The 21,814-nt window shown below is 32.1% G+C and overlaps 2 protein-coding genes across 2 annotated transcripts; both read right to left on the reverse strand.

Moving 5' to 3' along the window:
- Window positions 1-3,629: 3,629 nt before the first annotated feature.
- On the reverse strand, window positions 3,630-6,904 carry LOC134257040 (uncharacterized). Its single transcript, XM_062739694.1, has 2 exons — window positions 6,720-6,904; window positions 3,630-4,288 (listed from the first exon to the last, which is right to left on the reverse strand). Exons 1-2 carry the CDS (start codon window positions 6,892-6,894, stop codon window positions 3,762-3,764), a joined length of 702 nt encoding a protein of 233 aa, XP_062595678.1. The 5' UTR covers window positions 6,895-6,904; the 3' UTR covers window positions 3,630-3,761.
- A 12,263-nt stretch (window positions 6,905-19,167) lies between these two features.
- LOC134257043 (uncharacterized) lies at window positions 19,168-21,070 on the reverse strand. The gene is made up of 3 exons (XM_062739697.1): window positions 20,801-21,070; window positions 20,329-20,489; window positions 19,168-19,962 (listed from the first exon to the last, which is right to left on the reverse strand). The coding sequence occupies exons 1-3, from the start codon at window positions 20,803-20,805 to the stop codon at window positions 19,391-19,393; spliced, it is 738 nt and encodes a 245-aa protein (XP_062595681.1). The 5' UTR covers window positions 20,806-21,070; the 3' UTR covers window positions 19,168-19,390.
- Window positions 21,071-21,814: the final 744 nt, after the last annotated feature.

A 21,814-nucleotide genomic window follows, 5' to 3' on the forward strand; every position in this document is an offset into this window, starting at 1 on the left:
AATGACACACTTCTAATTAGTTTGAACGACCTTATCCATTTTCTGCAAAGTGGACATGTTGCTGTTTGATTTTTCCAAGTAGTGATACAATGGCGGCAAAAACTGTGCCCACAGGGTTTGCAGAAACATGGATTTTGAATTTCTTCGAAACAAATTGTGCAGTTTTCCATTTAATCTTAACTATTGAAAACAATTCATTGAAAACATTTCGTACATATGTTTTAGTCGCAAATTCGATTTAAATCTTACACAAGTTAAACATCCTGGCTCGTTAATATGCACTGAAGCTTTTCTAAAATAGCAACACAAATACTTAATACTAGAAAAAGGAAAATGGGGAAGAGTCACAACTACCGAAGAAGTTTTATAGATTTAAAATGGCAAAAAAATATTAATCCTTAATCGTTTGTTTATTAATTATTGAAGATTTTGCACTAATAATAATTTCTAAATAAATCGGACAAATCGAATACAAAAATACGCTTTAAAAGAAATCAGATCATCGGGGAAAGTATTGTAGCAACCGCTAATGATAAAAAGCCGCTAAATGATAGAAATATCATTAGTGTTAAATGTCATTATGATATTTTTTTGCATTCATAGTTAATTTTCTTAACCGTTCATGATAAACAGCCACTTTTTGAAAAGCATAAACCGCCACTTTTCAAAAGCATATATGACTAAGCATTTGGGAATGGCTATTAAAAGTGCCAAAATTTATGACATTAATTAATTATATTTCTAACATTAAGCGGTGACTTATTTATTGCGGATGCTATAAAGCATTATTATTTGTAGGTCAAAAACTTTTTTTTTATATCAATAGAGAATATAATCAATAGCAGATGAAAAGCAATGAAATCTTGGAACATAAAAATGGCTCATTACTTCCCTTTTTGATATTTGAGTCAACTTAATATTTGGTGCTTCTATGTTACTAGTAATTAAAAGTGATACCTTGCCGCTTTTCCATTCACACCGTCAGATAGCCTATTCGATGTTTGACTGCCTCTTAATCCAGTGTATTTAATCCATGCACATACTTTGATCGAAATTGTGTCAAGCTTGTTTAACATTTAAAAGGTAAAAGATTATTTAAAATAATCGATGTCAGACCTCATAATTAACAAACAAATAAGAATGAATTCACATAATTTTATTCACCAGAAATCTTCCCTTTGGTGATTCATAAAAATAATTCTGGGAATTCGATTGAAAAAACGAATTAAATTCCTCCCTATATATTCGTAATTTTTTTTTAAATTCTCTCAAAAACGTGGCAAGCTCTAATTTGGCTTGTACAGAACAGGTCAAAGGAATTTTGTGCTAAGTTTATATGCAAATGAAATAGTTTAAATTATAATTTAAACACAGTGGATTCATCATAGGCCGCCTAAATGTTTGGTAGCATAAAGAGGAGAAATATTGTTTCTTTACCCCACAAAGGGATACATCTTTTAAAAAGTGTAGATTGAACTATTAATAATAACTTTTTCAATTCTCTCTCTCTCTCTATCTCTCAATAACATTGAAAATATGGATTTATTTGTACGCATGATAAGATTTTATAATCTGTAAATAGAAAATGCAAATGTATAAAAAAAATTATGTTTGTATAATTTTTTTTTCAATCAAATGTATATATCTGAAAAAAATGTAATGGATGTATGCTGAATACTGTTCTATATGTAAAATTATCAGACTCTTTGAGGCCCGTTAGGGCCGAAAACTGTCTGATAATTTTACATATAGAAAAGTATGAGGCATATATCCAACTTAAAACATCCATTTAAATGTCCAAAAGTTACCTGGAGGAGTCCGATAATAACCCAATGGAAGTTCAGGCATCCATTGTTTCCTACACGTCTAATAAGTAGACAAAAGAAATGAGACAATGAAAACAGTGAGTGAACTCATTCATTTCATTCATTCAATGGCAGTAGTTTAGGTAAGCAGGACAGGGGTCCGATGGTGAAGGATTTTTTAATTATTATTTTGGAACATTTTTTTATTATGTACATAAATTGACATTAACACAGACATAATTTTGGGTGATATTATAACCATCACCATTAAAAGTAAAAATGGGCGGATTTTTATCCTGATATTTTATAGTTTATATAATGGAAATTCTCGGGTTTTAAAAGTGCGACAAAAGGGGAGCAAACCTACAACATTATCAAATTCTTCCTCAAAATGGATTTAAATTCGCTTATTCAAAGTGTTGTTTTAAAAAAACTTTAAAAAGTGGAAAGTGTTAATTTTGAAGAAGGAATTAACCAGATTTTTTTCATGGATTTGCTATTTTGTAGTAACTTAGTTTTTTAGTGTTTGCTTTCCCTGAATTTTGTCCTAAATTTTTTTTTGTTTCTGGACATACGAGGGCCGTTCAAAAATTACGCGGACTTTTTGCACAGAAAAAATATTTGACGACATAATTGGTCAAAATGTCAAACATAATATAAAAGAATCTTTACTTATTTGGTCTTCAAAATTTCATATCAAGTTGTAAATTGGTATCAATTCACGGAGCAGCAAAATCCTCGACGTCACGCGCATTATAAAAAGTATGTGATTGAGCTTTCATTCCCTCAACATTTTCTCAAGAGCTCCTGTACAGTTTGGGTTACCTTATCTACTTAACATCCAAACATTATTTCTTGTCAAGCTTAAAATCTTTTAAACAAGTAAAGAATATTCTTTCTTTTCGTTTTAAAACCTAAAATTGCAGGTATTTATGAGATATAGTGTGATATTGGTGACTCTCAATCACGTTCTTTACAGTCCGGATAAAATTTTCGTCGATAATCGTCTTCTCGTCCTCCCTTATAGCCTTTCTACGGAGGTCTAACGGTCTAAAATTTCAATTTGCTATTTGTGGACAAATGTCACGAATAACCTACTTTACCACATGTTTTATTATGCATATTATGGATCTTTGTTGGCGATATCCCGAGCATTACACATAATTTAACAAAAGTGTGGTGCACCGTCAATTCAGTAGACGTCATTTTCACAGTCTTTTTCACAGGAATCGCATAAGAGAAAAATCACTATATTTCTGTAAGTACTTCAAATATCACGTCAGAAATCTAAATACATAATAATAAAACAATTTAAAGATATATTTGAGAAAGTTGTTGAAAAATACCGCGAAATATAGAGAAAATTAATGAGTTAAATTTTGTATTCCGCATGCTTTTGCTTCAATTTTTTGTTGTGCTCCGTACCTCTCCATCAGCGATATCAACATACCGATAATTTTAGTAGAATTTTTTTAAAATACAGAAATTTTGCCCAAAATTTATTGGAATCTTTAAGATACATATATCTGTGAAATTTCATAACTATATGACGTCTGTAAGAGTAAATAATAGCACAATCCGCGTAATTTTTGAACGGCCCTCGTATATAACCTTTATTTCACTCTTCTTCTTGTTTTTTTAAATACCATCCAATTGTGTTATCACTGCCGTCCAATAATATATCATCGGACTGGTTATTATCGGACGGCTACAGTTAAATTTTTAGACTGCACGAACAAAGGCATGACATCACAGCAATGTTTTAAGTAAAGAGAAATTACGTAAATTAAAATGCATTGTTTTTCAAAGTTTTTTATCCTGTGTGTGTTTTTTTCTAGGTACATATAATTACAAGGCTTTTCTAGCGAATTTTGGGTTACATGTAAACATGTATGCACACATGTATACATGTATGCGCACATCCGAAGGATGTAATTATGTCTATGAATGCAGTAGTCAGGGGTTTCCTTTCATTCGTTCTATACGTCCAAGAATGTTGTTATACACTCTACAGAATCTGGCTTTAAATTGAATCCTTTCAAATGCCCGTAACCAAATAGTTTGTTCAGCAGAATCTATCAGCAAAATAACCAGTAAAAGATGGACTGTTCTATGAAATAAGGCCGACCAACTGTTATCAAAAAAGTACGTCTTCAAACCCTCGTAGAAATTGAAAGGAAAGTTCATGAGGATTCTACCGATACCCAATGGCATGTAACATATAGCCAATAAAATGTCATATAGTTCAAAGATCACAATCTCAACAATTAACCTGTAGATACTTTTCAGTGGCATAAAAATGGTTACCAACACAATGTACAAGATTTCCCATATAATAAGAAGTATGTCAAGGCATGGAGGGTATACCACGGATCTCAAGAATCCTGCTGGACTCGGGATGTCGACAAGAATGAAGACAAGGATCAGGATAAAAACGTACATTTTGCTTCTCTCGGCGTAGTTTGGTGCGTCTATTGTATTTTCTGTGAAGAGGTTTACAGAATAATTTTATTAAAGATACAAGACACTTTGAAGTGCAATAGTTAATTTTATGACAATTGATTATTAAATACATTTATCAAAAGACCTTCAATTCTTTACCAGAAGAAGAAAGGGAAATTTTTATAAGGTTATATTCAAAGCAATGTACACACCATTATCATATAGACTTAAGGAAAATTCATACATTTCAGGATGCACAAAAGATCTCCAATTGCTATAACCCCAAAGTCACCAACTTTATTCTAATGATTAATTGATTATATATTGTTTAACGTCTCTCCAGATTTTTTCACTCGTATGGAGACTCCAGGACTTGTCGGTGGAGAGCTGCAATTTTTTCGTCCTTCGTGTATACTTGGCACTCAGGGTCATCGAGCAGGGAGGGATCTCTTGCATGATAGTATAGCACCTACTGCGACACGGGGCCTCGGTTTATACAGTCTCATACGAAGGACGGGTCTCCACGTCGCACAGTGGGATTACAACCTAACCTTATTTTGAAATGAAGGGATTACCACCATTACAAAACAAAATTTACAAAAGAAATAAATACATTGCATGATATGGAAATTCAGTTTTGGATGTCTGTCACTAAAATCCATTTTTCCTATGTACATATCCATGTATATTCATAAGAATGGTAGGTTCTTTTTTTGTTTAGAAAAACAATACATGTACGAGGGCCGTTCAAAAATTACGCGGACTTGTTGCACAGAAGAAATATTTGACGACATAATCGGGCAAAATTTCACAAATAATATAAAAGAATCTTTACTTATATGGTCTTCAAAATTTCATATAAAAATTTTGTAAATTGGTATTGATTTTGAGTGATTTTTCAGGACATACCATTAAGTCACGGCGCAGCAAAATCTTCGACGTCACAAGCATTATAAAAAATATGTACTAATTAAGCTTTCATTTTCTCAACATTTTCCCTTGAGTACCTGTATAGTTTGAGTTACCTTAGCTACTCAACATCAAAACACCATTTCTTGTCAAGCTTAAAATCTATAAAACAAGTAAAGAATATTCTTTTTTTTTTTTTAAACCAAAAACTACTTATGAGATATAGTGTGATATTGGTGACTCTCAATCACGCTCTTTACAGTCCGGATAAAGTTAACTTTTCGTCTATAATCTTCTTCCCGTCCTCCCGTATAGCCTTTTTACAGAGGTCTAACTGTCTAAAATTTCAATTTGCTATTTGTGGGCAAATGTCACGAGTAGCCTAGTTTACTACATGTTTTATTATGCATTTTTTTGATCTATGCTGCCGATATCTCGAGCATTACACATATTTTAACAAAAGTTTGGTGCGCCGTCAATTCAGGAAACGTCATTTTCACAGTCGTTTTCACTGGAATCGCATCAGAGAAAAATCACTATATTTCTGTTAGTACTTCAAATATTACGTCCAAATTCTAAATACACAATAATAGAACAATTTAAAGGTACATTTGAGAAAATTGTTGAAAAATATCGCGAATTTTAGAAAATCAATGAGTTAAATTTTTGAATCCGCATGCTTTTGCTTCAGTTTTTTTGTCGTGCGCCGTACCTCACCATCAACGATATCAACATACCGATAATTTTAGTAGAATTTTGTTAAAATACAGAAATTTTGCTCAAAATTTATTGGAATCTTTAAGATACATATTTCTGTGAAACTTTATAACTATTTGACGTCTGTAAGAGTAAATAATAGCACAGTCCGCGTAATTTTTGAACGGCCCTCGTAATTAAGTAAAATAAGTTCAATTTTGATTCAAAAAAAGATTTCCTGGCAAAAATGACAGAAGTCTAGACTCACCTCCTACTACATGATCATTAATGACCATTTAAATCTCTAAATCTAGAGTATCTTTAGTTTAATTAGTGGTAACTTCCGTTGGTTTAGTCAATACTTCAATGACAAACTCTAAGATTTTTTATATATTATTAAGGGATGTCTCGTCTGTCCTTATCCAGGAGCTTGAAAAACACAACATAGTTTTTGATTCATTATTGTTAAGTAATAAAAAAAAATCATAACCAACAAGATTTTTTTGAATTCTAAAAACAGTGCGTAACTTCTTTTTCTTAGCTAAACATATTAAAATTGTTGAAAATTTGGAGAAAAACCTTTGGTGCATCCTTACCTAAGTGCATATCATTATTTAATTCTTAAAGAAAGATGATTTTAAAAAAATTATTTGTTTCTTTAAATGAATAACCCTTTGTGCAAGGTTATTCCGATGTTCGGTCTCCGAAGCTTGTAATTTAGAATTATTGTAATATACATGTAATATACAATCCCAAACAATGGAATAATTCACTTAGCTAAGAACTGTGGAAAAAGTGGTGAGCATATTTGCATTTTTTTAAAATTCTTTAAATTGTTGTAATAGCATGAAATTTTTATTATTTTACCTGCAGCAGTCGAAGATCCTTGCTGGACACGGTTGTACGATATGATTTGTTCTCGACACAATGGACACGTACCATTTCTCCAGGCGGAAATACAGCTATAGCAAAAGATGTGTCGACATGGATTGCAGAAGTGAGGATTCTTTATTCTTTCAAAGCAAATAGGACAGATATCCATTTTACTGTTAAAGGATATTTTACAAGGCAATAACTAGGAAGGGTGAGAGCTGCAAATGTAAAAAGAAATGTCATCGCTTGGCATAAAAACAACATGATAACTTTTCTTTGATAATATCTATGTATCTATGTTCAACACCACTTAAAACTATGATGTTCTCTAAAAGTTTACTGTTATTTATCCTTTGTCTATACATTTTCATGAAAATGTGGTTACACTATGTTTAAAAAGATCAAAACATACATGTACTCCAAGTCGCACAGGAATGTCAATGTGACTAATGTCGTTTGGATGTTCTAAGCAGATAATTGTTAGGGAAATGCTTTATAATAGCCGCAATATATATTATATATTTAACACATGGGTTCAACAATATTTATTCGTATCACTGAATATTAGATTTGGCAACAGGCAGACTGCCTATAAATACCCTTTCTATATTCAAGATCATGGGTAACAAATACAATGAACTGAGTTGATACAAATTAATTATAGAACACGGGCAGACACATACTCTTTTACAGACACCCTTTCACTCACTCTGTACACTGTATTCTAGTAAATAAATACATTTGGATGTAGAGTAAACACTCAATGAACTGTTAATAAATTGATATAAATAAACAGAATATATATTGACTTACTTCTACTAAATCCTGGTATCAACATGCACAGGTGATATTAACCTGTGTTACATGTATTGGATGTTCTAAAATTTATCCTGTAGATACCACAGTACAACTAAAAATAATTATTAGTATATCTTAATGTGTTCTTTCCTGAATGTGTCCTTGATAAGCAATGCACTTTAGCTATAGGACCGTTGAAAATGTAGGTCAGCACTTAAAAATAAATGTTTCCTTAAGTTTAAATGTTATAAATAATGGGGGAAGTGGTTGCCTTATATGTATGCACATGGACGCAATACAGACGTACGAGGGCTGTTCAATAAATAATGTTTGGACTGTATGACAATACAGATATCATATGACATTAAACTTGACTTTCTCTCATTAATATTAGTAAATCTTTAATGAATTTATAACAGTTGATGTGACCACTTTTCATCACATAGTTTCATCGTGAGAAGTTTGGAAACAAGGGCTATTCGAGAAACTGCATTATAAATGAATGGTAAAGAATCAGTAAATTAGAGTGAAAATAAAATCTTCATTAAAGCTGCTGTAAAACTTGTTAAAAATACCAAAGAAATATATATTCACTAAAATATGTGACATTCACAGCAACCCATGCCTGTTTTATAGACAAATGAGTAGCTGGATTTCAAAGATAAAAAAATAATTATAATGGGCATCAAAAATGGGAACCGTCCTTGCCAACAACAATTATAACAACTTATGTACTGTTTGCCAAATTTCAGCAAATAATATTTGCTGATGTATGATTGACTTTAAGACACATATCATATTCGATAGACATCAGATCGGGAGTATTTTACACTGTTTTTAAGAAATATTTGACAGTAAAAAAGCTTGATACTCAAAGGTCACCCTATATTTTGAAAAATGAGTGAAAATGACAGCGTGTACGAATGTTTTAACAATTATTTAAGGAATAACTGTCTTATTTTTTCGAATTCATGAAGTGATCAATGGATTGGCTTGTGTGATAATTTGCATAAACGCCGAAGGCGTTTATGCATAAAATTATCACACAAGCCAATCCATTGATCATCTTCATGAATTCGAAAAATCTGACAGTTATTCCTTATATTTACATGCTTTGATTCCGCCAATCCACGGGCTCCAAGCCTGCTTCTCTCTAGGTGTTGTCCCGCCTTGCACGTGGTTTTTTTGGAACCGCGCCAAAGCATTCATGAGGAAATCAATTACATTTACAATTGGTAATTTTATCTCGGACAAAGACATTGGAAATGTAAATATTTTAAAATATCAGTACTTGTAGTTATACACGTTTGTTTGATATTCAAACAGATAATGGAACATGGATCTATTGCTTAAAACCCTCAAAACAAAATTTACCATAAAGATGTACTTGATAAAAACAGCAAAGGTCTGACAAGAGCAAAGATATGCAACATCACAAAGACAGATTTATATGCAATTTTCTTAAATATTAGTGGCATTGTTGTTGTTCAAACTCGTACTCGGGGAGACAGTTTAATTTCTGGAGGAGTCTAGAAAGCAATTTTTTTGCAAAAAAATCGAAAGATTTATTGGAGGAAGGACCCAGAATTAGGAATCTTTTACATTAAATTTCTTCATGACAGCGTCCAAACCCGTACGCCCTGAATAGTTAAACCCCAGTCACATTTCGAAAAAACGACCAACGGCCGACGGGTTTTGAAGCAAAAATGGGATTCTTCGGGTGACAGTCGGCAGTTCACCGGCCGTTGTCTTTGCCGATTTTGACCTCTTTTTCTGTCGGCCGACCAATTTTGTGTCTATCGGTCCAAGTTATAATTTTTTATGCGTCGGTGGCCGATTCCTTCAATTGAAGGCATGCACACATTTTTTAAAAAATATATAAATCCGCTGAAAATGAATCATATTTACAGGGATTAGGTTTCCGAAAGTGAAACAAATGACTGAATTCCAATTTCAGCATAGAAAGACAAATATTACCTAAAAAACTGTCAATGCTGGAGACTTATATAACGCTCTCTTAGTCACATTATCCAGCGATGGCAGATAAAAGGCAACACAAAACGTTTTAAGAAAAATGGCGTGGTTACTTTACTGAATATTATCTAACACCAAGTTGCATTGCTAAAAAAAAACACATTTTAGGATCAATCGTAACATTTTCTGTACTTTTACAAATCCCCATACATTAAGAGAAATCGAGAAAATGCAAATACGTGTATCTTTAGATTCCTTTAAGTTATGAATTTAAATTAATATTTTTTGGGATGGTTATTGGAAATTTTTTGCTCAAAATACTAGGCTCCCTCACCGACTTAAGGTAAAATAGTTTTATTTTTCTTTACTGATCGTAAATGTTTGATTTTTTTTTTAAACAAAAAAAGTTTATTTTTTAAATGTATGATGCACGGTTTTAACTTCGACGTTTTAAAAAGTTTCATTCCAAATAGAATTAAAAAATAGAAGATATTGTTGGATGGTAAAACAAAATTCTATCAGTACAAATTATTACTAGGATCTCATTTGTATATTTAATGGTTTTATTTTTTCAAAGATGGCGCAATTCTCTGTCCGATGACTCTATAGTGCATCAAAATACATATTAAACCCCAGTCACATTTCCAAAAATGACCAACGGCCGACGGGTTTTGAAGCAAAAATGGGATTCTTCGGGTGACAGTCGTCAGTTCATCGGCCGTTGTCTTGCCCGATTTTGACCTCTTTTTTTGTCGGCCGACCAATTTTGTGTCTATCGGTCCAAGTTATAATTTTTTATGCGTCGGTGGCCGATTCCTTCAATTGAAGTTATCCGTCGACCAACCTTCGATCATCGTCCGACCATCGGAAGTCAGTTTATAAAGTCGGTCGTCCGTCATTCGACAGTACGGGTATTCAAAATTTCGGCCGACGGTTAAAATCAAATTGTAGCTCAGTGCTCGATGATCGGACGACGATTGGCCGACTTGTGAATATTTAACCTAGTAAGGATACATAACACAAACAAAATTTTGATGCATGGATTGATATAAATTTTTTGAACGGAAATAACATGAATAATTAATCCGTAAGATATAAAGAAATCTTTAAAGTATTCTTTGCTGATTAGATATGCACCATTTGTCGTTGTTATGCAATTCCATACAAAATTTTGCACACATTTTCAACATTCATCGAGTCACAATTTTATAAGATTCTGCCACTTTGCCTTGCAAACATTACTGACGTCACCTATTTGAATATAGATCTATGAAAAAATATTGCTGAATTCTAAAGAAAAAAGATTTTTTGTGTTATTTATCCAAGTCATTGATGTCCCTAGGAATTAATGTGACTGCTCAGTGTTGCCCGATACTGTATCGGCCGATCATGTTCTTTCAGCCGACAAGACCAGAAAAATTTAGTCGCCCGACCATCGGCTTAAATGTGACCTAGGCATTATACTTTAGTCGGTCGTCGTCGTTGGACAATAAAGATGTTTTAAATTTCGGCTGATGGATAAAATCAAACTGTAGCTCAGAGCCCGATGATCGGGCGACGATTGGCCGACTATTGAATATTGAACCTATTAAGGATACATCACACAAACAAAATTTTGATGCATGGATTGATATATGTTTTTTAAACGGAAATAACAAAAATAATTGTAAGATATGAAGAAATCTTGAAGATATTTTTATGCAATTCCATACAAAATTTTACACACATTTTCAACATTGAGTCACAATTTTATAAGATTCTGCCACTTTGCCTTGCAAACATTACTCACGTCACCTATCTGAATATAGATCTATGAAAAAAAATTTTGTGTTATTTATCCAAGTCATCGGTGTCCCTAGGAAATAATGTGACTGCTCCGTGTCGCCGATACTGTGTCGGTCGATCATGTTAGTTCAGCCGACAAGACCAGAAAAATATAGTCGCCCGACCATCGGCTTAAATGTGACCTAGGCATAAAGGAGTTTTCGGGATAGACAGAAAGTCAATGTTTTTTTTCACATTAACAATATTCGCCAGATCTATGACCTTTTGTCTTGTTTCTATTTCCAAACTTGAAAAACACCTTTCAGAAGGAAGAAACAAGTCCAGGAAATCATAGGTATCTGCCATTTTCCAGTATACTAATGCCTAGGTCACATTTAAGCCGATGGTCGGGCGACTAAATTTTTGTGGTCTTGTTGGCTGAAAGAACATGATCGGCCGATACAGTATCGGGCGACACGGAGCAGTCACATTAATTCCTAGGGACACCGATGACTTGGACAAATAGCACAAAAAATCTTTTTTCTTTAAAATTCAGCAATATTTTTTCATAGATCTATATTCCGATAGGTGACGTGAGTAATGTTTGCAAGGCAAAGTTGAAAATGTGTGCAAAATTTTGTGTGGAATTGCATAAAAATGACAAATGGTGCATATCTAAGCAGCAAATAATACTTTAGATTTCTTTATATCTTACGGATTAATTATTCATGTTATTTCCGTTCAAGAAATTTATATTAATCCATGCATCAAAATTTTGTTTCTGTTATGTATCCTTACTAGGTTAAATATTCACAAGTCGGCCAATCGTCGCCCGATCATCGAGCTCTGAGCTACAGTTTGATTTTAAGCGTCGGCCGAAATTTTAAACACCCTTATTGAACAACGACGGACAACCGACTTTATAAACTGACCGCCGATGGTCGGACGATGATCAAAGGTTGGTCGACGGATAACTTCAATTGAAGGAATCGGCCACCGACGCATAAAAAATTATAACTTGGACCGATGGACACAAAATTGGTCGGCCGACAAAAAAAGAGGTCAAAATTGGCCAAGACAACGGCCGATGAACTGACGAGTGTCACCCGAAGAATCCCATTTTTGCTTCAAAACCCGTCGGCGGTTCGTCGTTTTTGGAAATGTGACTGGGGTTTAAGGGTTATACCCCAAAAATGAGTTCTAAAAACAATCAGAAATTGGTTAAAATGTTACGGACATGTGTTTTAATTAAAAGAAATTAATAAGTAAAATCATGAAGACTAAATCCATTTGCTTCTTTCCGAGCACCGAGGACATTATTTATTGAAGAGCCCTCATATGTCTTGGACTCTGAAGATTTTTTTGGAAAATATTGATTTACATATATTGTACCTTGTTATGGTTTTATTATTTTTTTATATATAAACATGTGTCATGAAAAAAGTACAGATGATCGATCTTGATCATTCTTAAAATATTGAGTTTAAATGACAGTACTTGCATTGAACAGGCATGGCAAATAGAGCGGACATCTTTTATTTAGTTTTTATAAAGGCTTTTAATAAACTCTAAAACTCAAAAAACGCCACCAGGAGCTATTTGTTAATGATAATTTAGCTATTCTAAGGAATCCATTTCGACATTTAAAACATATATTTCTGAATTTGATATAACGATTAATATAACGAATTAATTTCTTTTAATTCGTTATGATAATTTTGATCTGTTTTATTTTTATACTATGTCCTTATTGATAGAATTGATAATGGAAGTCAATTTTATAACAAATTTAAGAATTCATCGAAACAAATCAAACATCAGTGAAATCTAGATTTTCTACTCCTTTATACCAATTTGATCAATTATAAATAACTATTCGAACAAATTTAATTCGTCATTACTAATTCCAAAACTTATTACAGATAAAATTCGAATTAAAAAAAAAAAATCAACAATCAACATCAAAAAGAAAATTTTCTGAAAGGTTTTAAAGAAGATCCCGTAACATTCATTACTTTTTCATCACTCAACAATTACACCTTTAGTGAATCAAGAAATACAATTGAAATATGATTCATTTTCCAGCAAATTCTTCCCTAGTTATACAAATTTGGTTATTTTGATTTTTTTCCAGGATGATGCCCACATGAGAAATAGTCACTCACCAAGTGCACCAGTATATCTTTCTATTTCTGCCTATTTAGTATAATTTATAAATATCAAATCAAAAAAGGCTTGGAATCCGTGATCTCGAAAGAAAACAAAAAAATATTTTGAATTTTTTTGTCATTTTTTTCCACACCTAAAATAGACCTTCACAACATATTTTTTAAAAAAGAAAAGATTTATACGTCAATGGAGAGACTATTGATAGATTCATAAAAGTGAGATCTGTGCTTGTGGTGTTTTTATCAATGAATACATGTATTATATATTTTTTTCTAGAGAAAAGTGTTTGAAAGCTTAATGAACAATATATATATATATATATATATATATATATATATATATATATATATATATATATATATATATATATATATATATATATATATATATATATATATATATATATATATATATATATATATTTAATTTTATCATGCTCTCGAGAATACGCCAAATTAAGTATTCCGGATATCGATACTGCATGTTTTTTTAGTCTGTGAACTTTAAACATAATGATTTTTTAAATATCTTGTACTGCAATGGCGTGTAGACGTGGCAATGTTGGCAAATTTTAATGGAAATCCTTTACATGTAGGTCTATCTTTGCTTCATAAAGCCTCAATATGTGATGCTGTCGATGCGATAAAAATATTGATATGTTTTGGTGCTAATCCATTTCAAAGAGATATAAAGGATAGGACTTCGATTCGTTTTGCCAGTAGTAAAAGTATGATTGAAATTCTTTTGAGTTCTAACATTGAACAATCTTATGATGGAAAATTTATATGTTGTCCTACGTTTAAGAACTTGAAAAAAATCCCTACTGTTTTTTACATCCTTTAAGTTTATCCATGCTGCAACTAATTTGTTAGTTAGTTGCAGAAATGGTTTGAATTCCATCGACATTTATGGGAATACTCCATTGTATTCCATTATAACACGGATGTCAAACGTAACAAAATGCCTTGATGCTGTGGAATTTCTGATACAGCATGGTGCAGATCCACGCATACGATGCAATGACGGATATCTACCTTTAGACACTTTCAGAACTTTCTCTCTATCTATGAACGAAAGTGGAATTGAAAGGGGAGAACAATTATTAGGTTATCCAAAAACAAGGCGCTTTATAAAAAAGAAACATGTTTTCTGATGACTTTGGCTTTTCTTTTTATTTCTTTCGAATTGTGGTTTTATTATGTTATAATAGGGAGTGCTTATACTGAAATGAAACGTTTTGAAAAACGAGAACATAATTCTGCAGTGTGTAGCCTTCAATCTTTTAAGACTGGCTGTATTTTGGACATCGATATAGTGTCTGTTCCTATGTTGCATAAATTGACGTTGGAGTTGTGTAGTTGGGTAAATTCTGTTTTGTTCGGAGGAATTGAAAATACATCTACTCGAAGTAGCTTATATGCAGAGAAATAATCACTTTTATGTTTTTCGGAGAAAATATCTTTTTTAATGGTTTTTCTGAAAATGATCTTTTGTCATATTTCAAATCAAGCAGGACAAACAGTTTTCTGGTTCTATTGTAATGTATCTTTCTTTGCCTCTACTTATACCTAGTTTATTTTCTGTTACCATTGAAAAGAAATATTTTTAAACATAAATTTTATCTTTTTAAAGCAATCAAGATAATTATGATATTGTTTGTTATCATCGGAGTTTCCAGTATAGCAATATACAATCCGAACAATACGTTTACATGTTTGAAAAGCACTCCGTATCTTATACAGGTGTTCATAAACTTTTATATCTTCTCCTAATTTTGTTGTTGAGACTTATTTTAGTTTATTTCATTGTATTTCTCTTCCAAATTACCTTAATACGTCGATTGTTGATCATTTTCTTTCAACCTATTCACTGGTACGGACCTGTTTATATTTTGATTATGAACAGGTGGACATTATCAATGATGATAATTGACTTTCTGATTGTACCTATAGTAATATATTTTTCTGACATAAGTCATTATTAATGACATTATACTTAACAATATTCATAAACTTTGTAATGTGTATAACTGTATTTTACATATGTCAGTAAGATACAACCTTGATAATTATTATTGTTTGATTTTTTACATAACACACTCTAAGTTTTGAACAGACAATGTTAAATCTGAATATGCTCTTCTTTTTTTCTTGTTGAGTGTATTAAAAAAACAAGAGTCTTTGTAGTCTGCTTATATTTTTAATCGCACGATTTTAATGTTTTTCAATATTAGCAGTTTGCTTTGTTCGTACATTCGTGTTTGGAAAGGCTGACTAGACATGAATACACTTATACCAGGAGTAGAGGCCAGTATTTAATCTGGTTTTTATTTTTTAATCGTTATAGAATATTGAAATGGAAATCTTAACACTAATTATAACTTTTTATTTACTGTTTATCTGAAGTTTTATGCAATACTCATCTGAAATTCTCCAATATTTTTTTTTAACAGAAAGGACATATTAGAGAGGTTGAGATTTTAAACGTGTACTTGTGCATCAATTTTGACGTACACGTACACGTTTTTGTAATTTGTCTGTTGAGATTTTTTTGACGTGTAACATGTACTTGTACACCGCGATCGGAGTCTCTGTAACAACTTTTTAGAAGTTTTGTTACGTCAAATTGATTTTATGTAGCTAACAAAACACGATTAAATTAAGTGCTCATAAAACTAAACATCTTAAATAATATATGTATATAACAAATACATTTTCACCCATAAATTGACCGATTTTTATAACTAAAGTTACACGTTTTCACTTACGTGTAGATGCCACTCTACAAGTTCTAAGAACGTGTAGTAATCTTGACGTCACTAAAATTGATGACGTAATACACACGAAATTTAGGTTTTTCTCCTACTAGACGTACGCGTTCACGTACACGTTTGAAATCTCAGTCTCACTATTTATGACATGTAGCCAGTTGATTACGATGTAAATAATCAATTGTTGAAAAGCTACCTATCTCAACGATTTAGGATCAGTTGCAGTGAGTAAACATTATATTTCGATGTCAAAAAAAGGAAATCAATTGAAACATTTTAAAATTTCTATCATGCTAGTAAAAACTGATGCCTCTTTAAAACTGGTTTTTATTCATCATAAATTTTAAAATGCAAATTTCAAAGGGGAAAATGATTAATTGATCTAAAATAGATTTGATAAAGTTACATTACATAGTGCAAATGTATGCATAAAAAGCATTACAGCAAAACTGATATAAAGAGTAAATTTAAAAAAGATGACAATTTGAGGAAAAATAATAATAAAAATTGCATTACCAAGTATGTCAAATATACTTATTTTTTATAACGCACAGAATGCAACCCTAGTTGTAAATTTGTTGTAAGGGACATCTATAAAATACTAAGTATAGAATCCTCTAAGCTGGTGGGTATTGATTCACCATGATAGATAACCTTGTCTCCATATACATGGAACATTGCTGTTTCAGGGACAATGAAAGCTCAAGATTTAATAAAGATAAGATATACATGTACCAATATATTGAACACCTTCAGTTATTAATTTTTATGTGTATTCTAATTGATTTGGTATTAAATCAATTATTTAAAAAAAGATATTGCATAGACGACTTTTTTAAATTTATACATGTACAACAAAGCATAGAATGTGCGGAAATGGTGATACAAATCTTTGGAGATTATGTGCAAAACAAAACAAATAATATAAAGGTTCATAAACCCTCTGCTCACTTACTGCAGTATATTAGTGTTTTCTTTAAGATTTTCCAAAGGAAATGTATATGCTGAATAAAATACAAACAATTATGACATAGTTTGCCGGGCAAAATTTGACAAAAAAGGCACTTAAACTTGACAAATTTATAAGGGAATAATAGACATTTGTGTCTGTAATAGTTATCTCTCTTATCAGAGTATCAATGTATCTTACATCAGTTTGTCAGAGATTACAATTTCAATGAAATACATCTCAACATTAAAGGAAAAAAAAGCACGTCAGCATAAAATTTGTATAAATAATACCCATCATTATAATCAAGAAACAGAACAGAAAACAATTCTGCTAAACAAAAGCACACATAAAGGAAAATTGAAACATACACATTCTCTTCCTAATTGTATAGGAAGATTAAAAAATGCAGTGTAATTAAAAACGTAAATTGGTGACGTGCTTTTTACTCAGTGATCCAAGTATACTATTTTCAGAGAGATATCGAAGGATTTAAAGAAAAAAAGACTATGCACATTTTATATTCTAGGCTATTTTTCATATGAATAAGAGGGAGATTTTTAATGATAATATTGCGTGTTTCTATGTTAAGGGAAGAAATGCTGTCTGATTACTACTGAAAGAAAATAAGGAGTGACCTATTATAATTTTTAGTTTAAAAAATTCACAAAGCGGATGTAAATCAACATCAAAGAAAATTCAATCAATAATTAGAGCACCTATATATATTGCCACACAACTTTAGCCCTCTGCTTGAGAAAATTCGGGCAGATAAAGCAAAGAGATACAGATCCTAGCTTTGAAAAACCCTTCGATTTACGCCGACGATTTCTTTATCGCTCACTTCCGGTAATTTCCTTGTATTTGATACTTTTCAAAGCTTTGAAATTCGTATTTAATAATTAATCATACATTTAAATTCAATTCCAGATAATTAAACTGCCTATCAACAGTAAAATAAAAATCCTGTTTGTAGTTACGGACATCGAAATAGAACTATTTTAAACCAACATTACACAACTATTTACAGGACTGTTCCAGACCGTTAAAAGGTAAATTAAGCATTAAAAAAAGACTTGGATACATTATCAATTATCGGATACCATTCTAAAAGCCAGAGAAGACTGAAACTCATGAAATAAATGCCTAAATTAGCGACAAAATATCGTCGGCGAAATTCGAAGATTTTTACAACTCTTGGATCTGTAGCCCTCTGCTTTATCTGTCCGAATTTTCTCAAGCAGAGAGCTACAGTTCTGTAGCTACTTTATATGAAACTTTTGAAAGGTATATTAAAGGATGTGAAAATGTGAGTCAATAAATCAATCTAATTAATAGCTGGTGATTTTTTTTTTAAAAATACAAGCAATTAATATTTGTTATAGCAATTACTTGACGTAACTCTTTCGTGGTGGATGTACATGTTGGAAACGTCTAGTGAATGAGGGCAGTTGTGCTATAAAATTCAATGCCAAATCGGTCATAGTGAAATTTTTTATGGGCAGATAAAGAAGAAATGCTGGTGAAATTTCTTGCTAAACATCCACTTAATCAGTCTAATAAATTTTTGAGAGGAGTTTATCCTTCAGTGTAGTAAGATACAATGTAGATCACTGGGAGGTAATCGCGTTACTACAAATTCAGTCGATACACGGAGCTCAGGATAAAACAATGAGATCACTGGGAGGTAGTACGCAAATTCAGTCGATACACGGAGCTCAGGATAAAACAATGAGATCACTGGGAGGTAATCGCGTTACTACAAATTCAGTCGATACACGGAGCTCAGGATAAAACAATGAGATCACTGGGAGGTAGTACGCGCGCGTACTACAAATTCAGTCGATACACGGAGCTCAGGATAAAACAATGAGATCACTGGGAGGTAATCGCGTTACTACAAATTCAGTCGATACACGGAGCTCAGGATAAAACAATGAGATCACTGGGAGGTAATGGCGTTACTACAAATTCAGTCGATACACGGAGCTCAGGATAAAACAATGAGATCACTGGGAGGTAATCGCGTTACTACAAATTCAGTCGATACACGGAGCTCAGGATAAAAAAAAAGCTTTCTGAATTCGAATTGAAAAAGAAGAATTGTTCAAATAATTTGTCCAAAATGTTAAAAAGGTTTTCAGCTGATGCTACTTTTCATTTTTTGCCTCAAATGTACGCGGAGTAGAAGTAGTATAATCTGAGGAATAACTGTCGTGGGAAATAGGATCAGATACATCGTCAATCCACCGGCAAAAGTTGTATTAGCAATACAAAGAGCCAAATTAACAATGTAAAATAATGCATAGTATCGTATATACAACTCTTTTTTCGTCCATTGAAATCGAAATAACCATTCGTAGCAAAAGAAAAAGTTTGCAATTCACCAACTATAGTACTTATAATGATGAGTGGCTTAATACAAGTATCGTTTGAATACTCTGAATATATCTTTCTTAAACAATTCACTGGAGATAATAATAATATGAAAATGTAAATACCAGCGAAGTATCCAAATGACTTCAAGCCAAATTCTTGTATAAACTTTGTGTAAATGATACATCTTGGAATAAACTCAAAAGCCCTTCCAATATACACAATGACAAAATAAATATACCATAGATTTTTATTTTTCTCCTTATAGTTCTTCCAGTAATATTCTTTCTCAGCATGTTGAATTCTCTTTTTAAATTTCTCATCATACACTGATCTTGAATCCTCCTCTCTGTCTAAAGTTGTTGTAGCAGATGTGATGGAGAGTGACACGGTTAAAATGGACACAAGGGCGAACCACTTCTGTATGCTTTGTAAACCTGCAAACAGCAATGTACAGTTTTTTACATAATATAAAAAAATGAATATCTTTCTACATACTAAAAGTGTTCATGATCTTTATGCATTGCAAACGGAAACTATTTAAAGAATTGTTATACGTGGACGATTTTTAGGCACTAGATGGATATTTTGACAAATCATATTTCTTAAGTGAACGTTAAAAAAATTAAATTGATTACGGTAGGCAAAGACGTAGAAGGACTAGAAATTTTTTGCACGAGAGATAATTTCTAATTTTGAAATAAATGTTATGCTTTTAATACAGATATTTAAATAACTCATTGATAAGTACATGCAAAATAATTTGAAATTATGTCTTCAATGAACTTTTTTAAAAGTCTTACTTTGGAATAATGTTTGACTCTCTGTCAGGAAAATGTAATACTCGAAAATGAATTGCGGAATTCCTTCGATGCATACTTCCAAAAGCTGCAGGAATGTAAGAGCTTGGAGGTACCATCTTTTTCGCCAGGATTTCTCACCTATATTTACTATCCAACCATAGCTGAAAAAATGTGGAAATTATTATGCATTTTATAATTGATTCTTATGCACAATGCATACATGAATAAGTCGCATGTTTTCGTAATACTGTTAATCTTGCAAAATCATATCCTTGAAAAGCGTTTGCAAGTAAGCTACATGTATGAGCAACTGATTCTGTAAAGGGATGAACTACTTGCCTGTCAACATAGTTAATCTGCATGTAGACATTGTTCGATCGCAAGTTTAATATATAATTATGTAGCATCTTCGCATAATTCACTTTGCATTAATTAAATGAAATTTACAGCTGTAATTTTAAAAAAAACTTACATCATCGCCTTAGCTAAAGGTGAAGTTACCAGGATCAGAAACCCAAAGCAACAGGGTAGCCCAATATGTGTTATTGGAAGATAAAGAAGAATTGGTATCGAAAATAAAACTGAAGTTGCACCTGGTGCTATCGACAATATGAAATCCTTAAACTCTCCTCTGATAAAATACTCTGATGATAATACACCATCAGCAAAAAATCATAAAGGTAAAGAGACATAAGACAAAAAAAAAAACGAAACGCCAGAAATTGGGACAGGATGAATCTCCACTATCTGTTGTCCTCTGTTCAATTGCAGGTCTTTCACGATTATTAATACGACGCGGAACACTTCTGCTTTCCTGATTTATGTTGGATGCAGATGGATTCAAAGTCCGACCATCTTCCTTGTTATTTGGAATGTGCATGATGTGATTCATTCGTATCTGCTGAGGTAGAGGTGTCGGCATTGGTAATTCTGAGTTGTATATATATGTATGGAAGAAAGATTGGTTTGCTACCTGTATATTGCTTAAAGGATTTAACACTGTAACATGCTGGGTTTGATGAATAACACCAGGCTGTTGACTTATGTGGGTAGGATGCAATACATTCAACCAATTCATTTGAACTAGGTTATTTCCTTGGGTATAACAAGTAGCAACAGCCCGATCTGATGTAGTAGAGCATCGATAATCAGCATATCTCCTGCCAGCCCCGATATCGGTTTCTAACAATTTCTTGATTTTTTTTTCGAAAGCATCTTTGCAATCCACAAATTAAGGCAGCCGTAATCACTGCTATGATTCCATACACCAACTTGCAAACTAAGGAATCTGAAATGTTCATTTTAAAATGTACATGTCACAAATAGCACCATTTCATATTATAATTTAATTGATATGTCTGTATCGACCTGCTTTTTCATTTTAACATACCTAATTTATCATCATGTTTAGTTGTAGCAAGTTAAGAGATTCAATATTTGTTAAGTAAACAAAAAAACCCATTTTTTTAAAATATTTTATTTCATT

The sequence above is a fragment of the Saccostrea cucullata genome, unplaced genomic scaffold (genome assembly GCF_032062105.1).
Source record: "Saccostrea cucullata isolate Sc308-1 unplaced genomic scaffold, CSIRO_AGI_Scuc_v1 ctg3660, whole genome shotgun sequence".
Taxonomy (NCBI): domain Eukaryota; kingdom Metazoa; phylum Mollusca; class Bivalvia; order Ostreida; family Ostreidae; genus Saccostrea; species Saccostrea cuccullata.